The sequence below is a fragment of the Montipora foliosa genome, chromosome 13, assembly GCF_036669935.1.
Source record: "Montipora foliosa isolate CH-2021 chromosome 13, ASM3666993v2, whole genome shotgun sequence".
NCBI lineage: Eukaryota > Metazoa > Cnidaria > Anthozoa > Scleractinia > Acroporidae > Montipora > Montipora foliosa.
In genome coordinates this window covers 43,031,150-43,043,649 of record NC_090881.1, presented here as the reverse complement: position 1 = coordinate 43,043,649, position 12,500 = coordinate 43,031,150, and the positions used below count along the sequence as shown (strand labels likewise).

The 12,500-nt window shown below is 40.4% G+C and overlaps 1 protein-coding gene across 1 annotated transcript in view; it reads right to left on the bottom strand.

Annotated features, from left to right (window-relative positions):
• LOC137982386 (uncharacterized) overlaps nucleotides 1-12,500 on the bottom strand; it is a 35,646-nt gene that overhangs the window by 4,271 nt on the left and 18,875 nt on the right. The window contains exons 5-9 of the mRNA XM_068829502.1: nucleotides 8,996-9,066; nucleotides 7,670-7,806; nucleotides 4,798-5,013; nucleotides 2,075-2,105; nucleotides 1,658-1,751 (exon numbers count right to left, since the gene is read on the bottom strand). Coding sequence (XP_068685603.1) covers nucleotides 1,658-1,751; nucleotides 2,075-2,105; nucleotides 4,798-5,013; nucleotides 7,670-7,806; nucleotides 8,996-9,066 — 549 coding nt within the window. The remainder of the gene's footprint in view (nucleotides 1-1,657; nucleotides 1,752-2,074; nucleotides 2,106-4,797; nucleotides 5,014-7,669; nucleotides 7,807-8,995; nucleotides 9,067-12,500) is intronic.

The following is a 12,500-nucleotide window of genomic DNA, read 5'->3' as shown; positions in this document are numbered from 1 at the left end:
ATTTGTCCACTTTCCAGAAACGATAATACACTGATTCTGATCATTCTGGCCGTTAAACGCCCTCTGTTCTTCGATGAATCAAAATTGAATAATTGCGGTACTCCTCGCTGCTACTCCAAGAGAAGATGTTCGACAACGATTTCCGTTTCGACTCGATAACATGTTGCGAAGCGCAAGTCACACATAAATAATGATAGAAAATGAAATTCTAATACACATAGCTTATTTTTCCATGAAAAACAGAATTATATAGCCCATTTGATGTCCAACAGAAACAGATTACTTTGACTTCGACTTTCGGTGTCCTTTCACTCCCAAGATCGACTGAATTGTTGTGGGCGCGCAATGTTAAGTGGGTGACTAGGGTCCTTTAACTCTGGTTCAGAGCTGAGGTTTTTTTTTTTTTTTTTTTTTGAGTTTAAAAATTTCCTTATTAGGATGAAACGTAGCTCGCGCATTTTTCCGCTCCCGCAGCATCGATCTTATTTTTGCCCATATTTGGTCATAAAACTGGTGTCCTAAAATCCCCATCTTTGTTTTTGTGAGTAGTATAAATTAAGGTTAAAAAAATGTAAAACTGTAGTCTAACAGGATAATGAACTTACGTCCTTAAAATTTTGGTTAATCACAGCCTGAACGTTCTCATAAAAAGGTTTGTTCTAAATAAACAACATATTTGTAGGCCTGTATTATTTTTAATAATCATAAAAATTACAATTTCCTCGATTGTGATTGGTTTAAAAAACTCCTTATCCTGCGAGCGGAGTCTCTTTCGATCTTCATAGATAAGTCGGGAAGAGGAAAAAAGAGTCTGCCAGCCGGCTCGACATTTTGTATCGAGCACGCGTTAAAAATTCAAACGTATGCGGGAGTCAGTCACGCAAAACTAGTAACCTCAAAACCACAAAACCAAAACAAACAGTTGGGATATTTATTATAATAATAATAATAATAATAATAATAATAGTAATAATAACAATAATAATAATAATAATTTATTCAATTGTCACGCTATTGTAAATTTAAAAAAAAATCGAGGACCCGTCCCTTTTGATCATGCGCACAAATTGAAAAAAAAGGCTTGACAAGTCGAAACTGGCCTGACTTATCAATTTCTTTCGATGAGCGGCAAATCAAAGAAAGTCGAGCCGGCTGGCAGTCTTCTTTCCTCTTCCCCACTTATCTAGGAAGATTGAAAGAGACTCAGCTCGCAGGGTAAAAACTCCTACTTTCCACTACTTCAATTGCCAAGTTGTTATCGGACATTTTAATAAGCCAACCACATTCAAAGTTATAGTTTAAATCAACCAATCACAACCATGGTTTTAATCACCATAGAAACAGTGTACAGACTCCTAAACTGGGTTTTTTTATTCTTTCTTTCTGATCGACATTATACAATTTACGCCTCCTTTGTCAGTCTTTTAATGCATATGTTCCCTTTCTTTCACAACTTGTCTCTTCTTTTCACGGAAATGTAATTTTTATGATTAATTGGTAAGGGGACTTTGTGTTGTCCAATTCGGCCAGTAATCATGCTCGTGATAAATATATCGATTTTGCTATCACTCGTACGATTTAAGACCGAATTGGACTCCACTCAGTCCTATTAGCATTACTCATTGTTTGCAGATAACAGTTTCAAAATGCGATTTACCTGTTTCTTGGTAGCATTCGGTGGGGCATACATTCTGGCCTCCACATAAGCGGGACTGGCTGTTCCTAGGCCAGACGACGGAGGCTGTTTATTCCTGAAGAAAGAAAAAATTCACTGTCAACATTCAAGATAAGGGACTTTTAAGACCTTCCATGGGGACGTCGACGAAAACGCCGTACTTTTTCCACGCGACTCTCCAGTCATGTGATTATTATGTAAAGAATCACTACTATTCAAACTGATGAGGGTTGAGCGATTCAACCGAAATATCCGTCAGTCAAGTGATTTTTAAGAGTTTTTTAATTACCTTCTGAGTTTTTAGTCGGTTTTCAGCTTAAAAAGTATAAAGCTCACTGTTTGCTTCAGCCTGAATCGATGAACACAAAAAACAGTACATAACCAATAACGTATACTTACATACGATATCCATCCGCTTCCGTGTACTTCCCTAAAACATCCATAAAAATACAAATTAATCTGAGGTAGCAACTCGACTCGCTTTCCACCAATTAGTCCCGGGTTTGATTCCCAGACTTAGCTTCATAATGTGGGTTGGTTCCCCACACGACCTCCCATATCATCAAACACCAACATGTGGTTTCTTCCGCTTCGATTTGATTCAGAGTTTCCCCAATTTGTGGAACAATTGAGGTGCCCATAAAAGCACAGGTCAGAAAACCACAACCCTGGGCCCAGGTTTTAACAGTAGAGCGATTTTGCATCACGTTAACGTGAAACCGTTTCACGTTAACGCAAACGTCGGCTCGCCGTTTCACGTTTCACGCAAAAAAAGAGAGAATGTTGTAACTTTAGCTTCGCGTGGCCCACGGCAACTCGAGTATTTAAGAGTATCTAGCTACTAAAAAGCAAAAACAAAAACTCGGAATCGCTTAAAACATTGTTTGTTGAAAAAGACAATATAAAATGAAAAATTCTTACCGTTAAATTTTGAGAGTTTCGATGAAGTTGTTTCGTCGGTCAACAAGGAGTCAACATAAGTTCATGAAGAAAATTGCGGCAAGGAGTCAGTTAAGAACGATCTATAACCATGAAACCTAATTCTTCCTCCTCTGACATACCGGAAAATGGTTGTGGGGTACAACTTCTTATGTGGAAGAAAACGAGAAGAAAATTCCACGTATACGGAAAACGCGAGAATGCCCACTTTCACGTAGAAACGGCAAGAGACAGCCGGCAAACGTAGAAAAAGACGGGAAAATTATGGTCACGTGGTCACTTGTGCCGTTCGCGTTTCACGTAAACGTGATGCTAAATCTCTCTAATATCATATCTTTCGTTACCCTCGTATTTTAGAGTAGGTTGGTTTAGCTGGTCGGTTTAGCTAACATCCCCGAGCATTTACCCTTCCAACTTTGATATACACCTCCAGAGGACAGAACACAACAACGGCAACTCCGTGCCCTGCTCTTTGCGAATAGTGTGTGGGTTCTTTTACTTCCCACAGGTTACGAACATTAAAGGGTTGTGACACCGTGGCCTACGGTTTATCGTCTTTATCTGAGAAGACTACAGTATAAAGCTATAAACAGACTATCGCTGGCGTCTGGTTGCGGCTCAACGACTTGGCCACAAAGCGACCAAGAAGTAAAGCAATCCACATTGTCGCTGTCGATTTGGCAGAGCAATAAAAAACTTTTACTCGTAGAAAATGTGAGTATACCCGAAACATTGTAGCCACTCACTCGCATTTCTTCCGAAATGTTTTCCTCTTTTTATTTTTATACTCCTTTCAAGACATGTCATAATCAAAACTATGAAAAATAGCTTCTTCAAACGGCGCCATTTTGTAAATTTAGTGATAGCGACTTAGCGATTCCACGTGCTACAGCGAATTCGCTGAATGCCCTGTAACGACATGCCTTAGTAGCCTGGCAATCTGATCACTAAGCCATAGCGCCATGGCGACAGCGACAGCGTGTCTCTAGCTTCCCCATTAATTTTGCAGACGTCATTACAAAGGCAGCACTTTCTTCTCAGTCATTTTGAGACCCTGAGTGTTGGTCCGGCCGGAGTTTTGACAACGCGACCTCCCGCACAGTAGTTGATCGTGAAATGGTGTTACTTGGCTTTTGAACAACTGGGGCCAGAAGTCTCGATCTGCAATGGACTTCGGCCTGTTAGTTTACGGTATTAGAACGACTTTCATATGTCCTTGAAAAATAAAACGTAAACAAAAACGCAAAACATGCAAAACATTTAATTGGCTTATCGAACAAAAACAAACGAGCGTGAATTTTCATTGGCTTAGCGAACAAGGATGCAAATAACGTCATCTCTCCGCGGAAATTTCTGGAAAGTTTCGCTTTGAAATGCAGTAATGTGATTGGGCAATCGAACTGTTTACTACCCATATAAAGGGAAAAAGGAGAGGGTTTGTTTTAATCCTGCCGAATATTGGTCCGTGAAACAAACTGCGAACACTTCTTCTTCTACGAAAGTTTCTCTATCTATTTTTTAGCATAACAACTGGTAGACCTTGTGCTAAAAAAAAAAAAAAACGCCCAATCCATGACTTTGCCTATAGGACGAGAAATTCCTCATGAGGCCACTAGGTTGCGAGCCAATCTGACTGGCCATTATTTGAGGGCACCTGAACCCCCTTTCTTGAAAGTCCTGAAAACTTTTCGGGCCCGAAAGGCCACTTACGAAGCTGCCATTCGTTTGTTTTGATAGGCTGGTCTCTTAGAACCTTCTCAACATAACAAGAAGCATAATGAATGTAGGGTAAAGATACAAGGGAAATTGCGACACCCGAAAAGTGACCGAAAAGTGACCGAAAAGTTTCGGGACTCGTCGAGAAACGGGCCCCTGTATTCTCAATAGACCTTTTTCGCTTGTACATTTTGTTTTTCCAATACAGATCATGTGATAATACTCAGGAGGTTTGGTCCTTTGTTTTGTTCATTAAAAAGAGTGCATGCAGACATATTCATGCTTGCATGCACTCGTTTTAATGAACAAAAGAAAGGACCAAACCTCCTGAGTATTATCACATGATCTGTATTGGGAAAACAAAATGTACAAGCGAAAAAGGTCTATTACCTGTAAGACCAAATAAGAGAGATCGACACTTCAGGTAATGTATTGCTGTGAAGAGTATGTGAACAAAAACTGCTTACCCTTACTGGCTCCTGATCCCTTTCGGCAAGCACAGCACCTTCCCCTTCCGCAAATACAGCACACAACGATAATGACGACAACAACCACAACAATTGCAATGCAAGCTCCAATGATGCCCCACATAGCTTCAGGAGACAGCCCTGAACGCGCTCCCACACTAGGTTCTTTTTGAGTGTTCTTTGTTGGATCGGTGGTGGAAGAAGGAGGCCCCGTAGCTAAACACAAGAGAAATTGTTCAGAGATTATATGGAGATCAATAAAGGACTGTGTGAAAGTGGCCTCCACTGCTCAAAACGCTAAAGAGTTTGTCTGGGGATTCTTCGCGAAAATTAACGCCGTGAAATTTAACACCCTGTCATAAAATCCTTTAATCAACGTTCGATTATCTTGTCCATGTTCTCTATTCAAGTTTCGTTGTTCAAGCTTTCTTCGCCTGAATCATAATATAATCTTGCTGAAGTTGCTGTAAAACATCCTTGGTGCAGTCGACAAATAACCCATTCCTATCTGGTTCCTTGTAACTTGCGACAAATTGTTACGTATTTCCTTGTTCATTGTCAAGGCCTCCTTGTCAATAACAATATATTGATGTGTTGTTTGAGTATGCCCTTGAATATGCTGTCATAACGTCTCTTATTATCTTCTAGTGCTTCCTATCCTGCGTGACCTTCGTCAACCTAGCTTCTATGTAACAATGTGTTTCTTAAAACACATCAACAGATTTCCAGTTTTTTCACAACACTTCGTACTTGATTCAGTATCACAATGCAGGAGCAAGGAAAGACTCTGTTACTTCCATAAGATTGAAAAGTTTATGTATGAGCACTATGAGGGGGAGAACTACAGGGAGTTTCAATGATAGGCCAAATGCCACACGCTCACAGCGAGCCATAACTATAGGAGATCAGAAATTGATCGAATTGTCGTGAAAAAACTGGAAATCTGTTGATCTGTTGTGAGAAACACATTGGTACATAGAAGCTAAGTTGACAAAGGTCATGCAGGACATGGAAGCACTAGAAAATAAGAAGAGAAGCTATGACAGCATATTCAAGGGAATACTCAAACAGCACATCAATATATTGTTATTGAAATGGAGGCCTTGCTCCTACATTGTGACACTGAAGAGAGATTTGAGTGACGCTCAAAATAATGGCTGGGCTGTGTTGGAGATAAAGAACAAAAGGTGTTTCAAAGGCACGTGAAAACAAATAATTTTGGAGGAGCGCAAGACACAAAGAAAACGAAAGCACCTCTTTCTTCACATCCTTTCTCAACCTTCCACTCCTTTTTTTTTCCCTTTGGAAATGGGGAATGCAAAAAGTGTTTGAAACTCATTCTCAGTAAATAGGTCATCGACTATTAATTCAGAATGATGCTCTACTTCCAGTTTTTAGAGAAGATGGTATTTTAGTGGGACCAAACCTATTAATCGAAACTATACGTAACCGATTCACACTTACGAAAAGTTGACCAACACATGAACCAAACCAGCCAATAGGGAGCTCAAGGAGGTTATGTCACACAAAATGATGCAATTTCACGACACCCAAAATGCCCAAAACGTAGAATGAAATATTGCGATAACCACTTTAAACTGTTGAACAACATAAAAGAGATACAGAAAAGGGAAAGAAAAGCATGCATGGACACAATCATGGACAAGGTTGAAACGGATTGCATTTGCGTAATCTTGAAAAATGTCGGGCCCGAAATTTTTCAAGTTTACGGCAAATCGCCTGGATAAAGGTTGTTTCTGCTCAGAATCATCTTGTTTGCTATGTAACGATAATTTGATCAGAAAAAGATTTCCATATTACCTCTTTCGAGTCTTAAACTCGGGAATAACTTAAGATTTCACCGAAACACCGTAAAATAACGGGACACAGCTCCTTTGAGCATGCAAAGTTTTTGAGTCACAAACGACAACAAGAGAGTTAACCAAACAAGCCAATATCAGTAGCAAAACTATGTCACTTGCACAAAGTGGAGAGGTGCTTAAGCATGCAACGTTTTATAGCTACAAACGACACCCGCGGAAGTGACCAGTTTCCCTTTTAAATCGTCTTGTCACTGTCACATTTATAATGCTGCATAACGTTTCTATGTTAGAGACGCTTAGTTTAAAATACTGAAGGAGACTACTGTCCTGGTATGCAAAATGTTCACTTCCGGTATCCGTCCGTGGCACAAAAACGTCGCGTGTCAAGCTCCCCGGTTGATGACGCTTTCCTCCAAGTGTCTAGGTGAAAGATCCAGAACAAGGCAAAGAGCCTGACTCCTGGCTGTATTCTTGTTTGAGTGGTCTCATTCGTTCAGAAGTCCTTCAAGCTAATCCAGCCAGGTCGACCACATGCTGGCGTTCCCTTCCCTTCTTCCTCGCGCGACCTCCTCGTTCTCGTGCTGGTTCTCCTTTTCGCTTCTTTCCCCCTTCGAACGCCTACCATGCTGGCAGAGATCGACCACTACACCAATAAATCCATCCCCTAGTGTTCGCGAACAGCGCGCGGTTTTTTTTTTTTTTTTACGTCCTACAATGTACGTTGTTCGCGGCAAGGGTTGTGAGACGGGGCCTATGGGTTATAGTCCTTATCCGAGACAAGCACTCAGACAAACCATTTCCAGTTGTTATTACAAAAGACAGCACTTTCCTCTCAGTGATTTTAAGACCCTGAGTGTTGGTCTGGCCAGGATAAGAACTCGCGACCTCCGGCACTGTGGTCCGATGCTCAACCAGCTGAGCCGATAGGTCGGCGGTCAAAGCACGGTTGACCATGCCCAGTCCGCGTATTACAGAACAAAAAAAAAAAAGAAAACCAAAAAAGCAAAGGGAAAACTGTTGGTCATAACAGAACACAACCGAAGACTCACTTGGGTTAACTTCCAGAATTGTATCAACTGTGAATGCTCCAAGTGTTCCCGTTGCCACGGCATCACGAAGAGGACTTAATGGATCAACAACGGTTTTTTCAAATTGAAGATCCAGATAGGCTCGGACACTACCACGGCTAATAATTAAAACAGGCACCGGTTAACATTACAGCAACCACAAAATGAATATCCATGATTGCCCAAGTTTAAGGGTTCCCTGGAATACCATGTTTCCCCTAATACGAACTCCTGACTCGAGTTACAATAATAAGTTTTAAGTAAGGACGCCGGCCACGGGAATCACAAGGACACCAAACAAGACTTGAGGGAGGTCAACAACAGCGCCCTCGCATGGATCAAGCATTGGCGTGACAAGATGTTACGATGATGACCAAGCAAGAATATTATTGGTTTAAAAAGGAAAAATACTCGTGCTGCACGTGCGGCACGATTTTTTTTTACCGTACTTCACAAAACAACAACGTGAAATCACCAAATTTTAGGTTTTGACAACAAAGGGGTGAATAAAACTATGGAACATACATGTTCTGCATTTACTTTAAAACCGTTTGTATCCATCCAGTTACAGCATGGTTCGCCTGTTACTTAGGGGTTCTTTTCAAAATTTCCGACGAGCACCCCCGCCCTTCAACTTAAACTACAGATTTATCTTTCTGGTAATCTCTCGCCATTTTCCGAAGTTTCCCTGTAGTTGAAGTTCACTGTAACTGGACAATTTGTGTTAACTGTACTGTTTGTGCATTCCACGGATACGCCCTTATTGGCGTCTTGTTATTTTATTTTTGGCAGCGCGCAAGTCTTAACACTACTTCGAAGTATCCATCTTTGCCACGTACATTACCGAAGGTCTGCTTTTTATCAGCAGTTGCACCAAATCTAGTTTTGATTCTTTCACCTTTTTCGGTTGACCCTTAGCTGTATGACGATGAAAGTAATTTCCAGTTATTTGACAAAAGGTCTTCCATAATTCATAATTTTTGTACTTTAATCCTATGTCTCTAAAACTTCCCGGATAGAACTCTGTTGAAACATCTCCCCTTCCGCTCAACCAACAGTGACCTCATATCATTTCCAAGCAGTGGAAAGTTCTTCGTGCACATTTATCTCTCAAGCCGCAGTCTGTTTGTTTACTTTCCCACGGCCTCGCTCACATCAAGAATGACACGTCACAAATCGGGGCACTCCAATTGGTCACGTGAGCAACTTTAAAATTTAAATGCGATTGATGCCTTTTTCCGGTGTGCAAACAGTTTAGTGATTTCGGTAGTAACAGAAAATTATCATAACAGAAGACAACTTAGCTACCTGAACCTCGTGACCTCTATGAGATAAGGGTGTTTTCCTGCATTCCTAGGTTGGCTGTAAGAGACCGAGACCTGTTAAAAGCAAAATAAATAAATAAATATAAATATCGGCTGCGCTTATCACCCTTACTTGCAGTCGAAGACTGAATTGCGAAGGGCGCAGCTCACGATATCGGGCTGAAGGCATACAAAGGCGCGCTATACAGTCCATGTTTGATGTCGGAGCACAGCACCAAAAGCTAGATGTTAATTAGCTGTGAGTCGATTTTGATGAGGGAGGAAAACCGGAGTACCCGGAGAAAAACCCTCGAGTCAGGTTGAGATCGACTGAAAGTCAGCCCATATGCAAGCCGGGCCCAGAATTGAACCCCGGCTAGCAGTGGTGGGAGGCCCGATAGATAACCACTACGCCACCCTGACACCCAAAAATCAGAAGTATGGAAGCAAAAGAGTGAAAATCCACACGCTAACGAGTCATCAGGGTGGATGAGTTACACAAGATGCAATAAATTCATGGCTTGCAAAAGCAAGGGTAAAATGTGGGTCTTTAGCTGCATCACGCAGCAACAGAGTCAAATAACAGCATAGCTCACAAATTCATCGCACAGTCACATTAAGGCACATCTACGATGCGGCCAACTAACCACTCAATTGAGCGAATATGAGAATGATATACACATTATGTATATCACTTTCACATTCTTTGAACAATCTGACTGTGATAAAAATGTTGACTCTGCGGCATAAATGCGGCAGTTGTTTCGTGAGAACAACACGTGGGAACCTGTATTCGTATCAAATTCAACCAATAATTTGCAATACGTTTCATATCAAATAAATATTGCTTTGTCTGATCCCTTCCATGCATTTGGAAATGCAAGGAAAATTCGCACTGAAGCTCACGCTGTTCAACAGTGCATGCCAGAATTTTGACAGGTCACGGAGCAAAGCTGTCGAATTGACACAATATTCTTTGTGAGCTGCTATTTACTTTTATTTAGTTTTTATTCCTTTACATTTCAAAGGTGAACAAGTATTTAAATACTTTCAAAGTGAACGTCGACAATTGCAAAATTAAATCTTAGGACTCCGGCAGACTTTACGTAACACAGGATGTGTCGAGGACCTCAGACTGTATTTTCCTTCAATTTAAGATGGGAAACACATGACGAGGGATTGCAATTCTTCCTAGTGAATTCGGAGAATTTGATCGCCTTAATTCCACGTCTTCAACACCAATAGGACTTGATTTTATTTGACGTTTCTATGTGAATAGACCTTTTCATGGTTTCTGAGGACATCTTGGTAGGGGGGCAAAGGCGGCCTAAATTACAGTGACTGTATGAGATTTTGGCCAAATTCAAACCCCTATAACTCCGCTGCAACTAAGTAGATTCCAAAAATTTAAAAATATTTTTAGTCATTCTTTTTACAGGGTTCGCACACTTTTTCAGACCAAACGTTTAAAGACTTTTCAAGGACTTTCAAGGGCCAAATTTTGAAATTTCAAGGACCTCTTTTTTATTTACGTCGATGAATTTACCCATAGAAATGGTCTGACAGTACAATTCTTCCTCATTTTCCGTAACGTACATGCGTGAAAATAATGAACGTTTGTATGACATGACTTGAATGGCTGATTATTTTCACTGAAGTTTTCAAAGATTAAAAATGCGGGTCAGAAAAAAATTCAAGGACTTTCAAGGACCAGGAATAAAGAGCAGACTTTCAAGGATTTTCAAGGCCTTGAAAATGCACTCTCAAAATTCAAGGGTTTTCAAGACGCGCGCGAACCCTGTTTTTATTAGTATCATTCACTCAACAGAAAATTAGATCATTGCACAAGGCACAACGTCTGAGAATTGGATATTTGAAATCTCATGTCGCTTCAAATTTCGCGGGAATTTTCACTTTGCATAATTGTTTTGTTTACAAAGGTTTATATGAAATTTACAAATTCGTTTACAGTCGTTATAGCTTGATTGTGATCGTCACACCTCACGGAAATAGTCTCAATAGAAGTGCTTTTGAGAGGTATTCTCGCTATCCACAGTCTTCACACCTTAAAGGATTTATAATGGTTCAAAATCTGCAAAATTCCCATACATTCATTGTAATTTAAGCCATGTTTGCCCTCCAACCAGTATGGCGTCAGAAATTTTCTGTCACCCAACGCGGTGCTGCGGCGTCTGCTAGCGAAGTTTTGTCATTTGACGCAAAAATGGACTCAAAAAATACATCGTTGTTATCTGCCTCGGAAACAGGCCTTCATTAAAAGGTGAACAAAAAAATATTTTTTGTTAACATGACAAGCTATGGTATTGAATCTGTTCATTAAAACAACCGAGCTGTCCGTGTAGTATTTCGGCTGACTAGCACTTTGTCACTGATCGATTGATTTTACATCATTCAGAATCTTCATCTGAAGCCATATCCCTAGAAAGTTTTAATTTTCTCACATAATTTTGAAAGTTGATCTCCATTGACCGCGTCTTCAGCAAAAGTTATATATAATAAGAACTTGTATCGATCTGAACAGTTCAAAATGACTCTCACCTTTTCACAGAACTGTGAAGTATTCGTAATGAAAGGAAAGGAAAGGAACTTTATTTAAGTGTCTAGTCGTTCTAGCGCTGGAGCACTAATTGGGGACACTGTAAATTGAAATTAACAATTAACGCAAATCAAGTCAAATGAACCGTCCTTTATATAATCAAGTAGGATTAATAAAAGTATAAAACAAAACATCTTTTCAGTTAGTGACTTAAAATCAAATGAAAACCCGAGAGGATTGAAACAGATCAGTTTCAAGTTGATAAACTCTATGCGCAAAATTTGATTTCGGGTTGAGGTACAGACTTTACAATACCATCAGTAAACTAGCGTCCAGGAGCCGGTTTCTCGAAGCCTGATTAGCGCTAACCGTTGGTTAAGAGGTATCAAAACCTATAAGTTTCCATCATATTTAACGCTGGTTAGCACTAACCATGCTTCGAGCAGCCCGGGCCAGGTCGGCACGGTCTTAACGGTGACTTTGTCCCTTTCAGTGGAAAAGGTGCACTGTCACGGACGTGCATGCTTCAGGTTTTTTAATCGAAACTTTAAAAATTCAGGCTGAACTTTTCAAGTTTGGAGAGGTGCAGACAATAATTATAGTGACCACTGCCACATGCAGAATTTTCAACACTCAGCGCACAAATAGTGATTCAATCTGCTCAAGAAAGCAAAGCAGAGCAGTCAAAATATCAATGCACCATCTACAATGAAGAGAAACGTTTTTAAGGCGTGAATTCATGAGAAATTCAATGCATGGTGTAATCGAAGTGTCAACAGTTTCGCTATCAACTGCTATCAACAAGGATCTAAGTCCGTCTTTGTGGCTCAAAAATCACTTCCCTTTTTTCTTCAGGTTTTGAAGGTGTGTTTGCTTAACACCTAAGTGTTTACGTTAAGGGTAAGTTTCGCCATTACTCACGATCAAAACTGATCGACTGTACCTCAGAGGA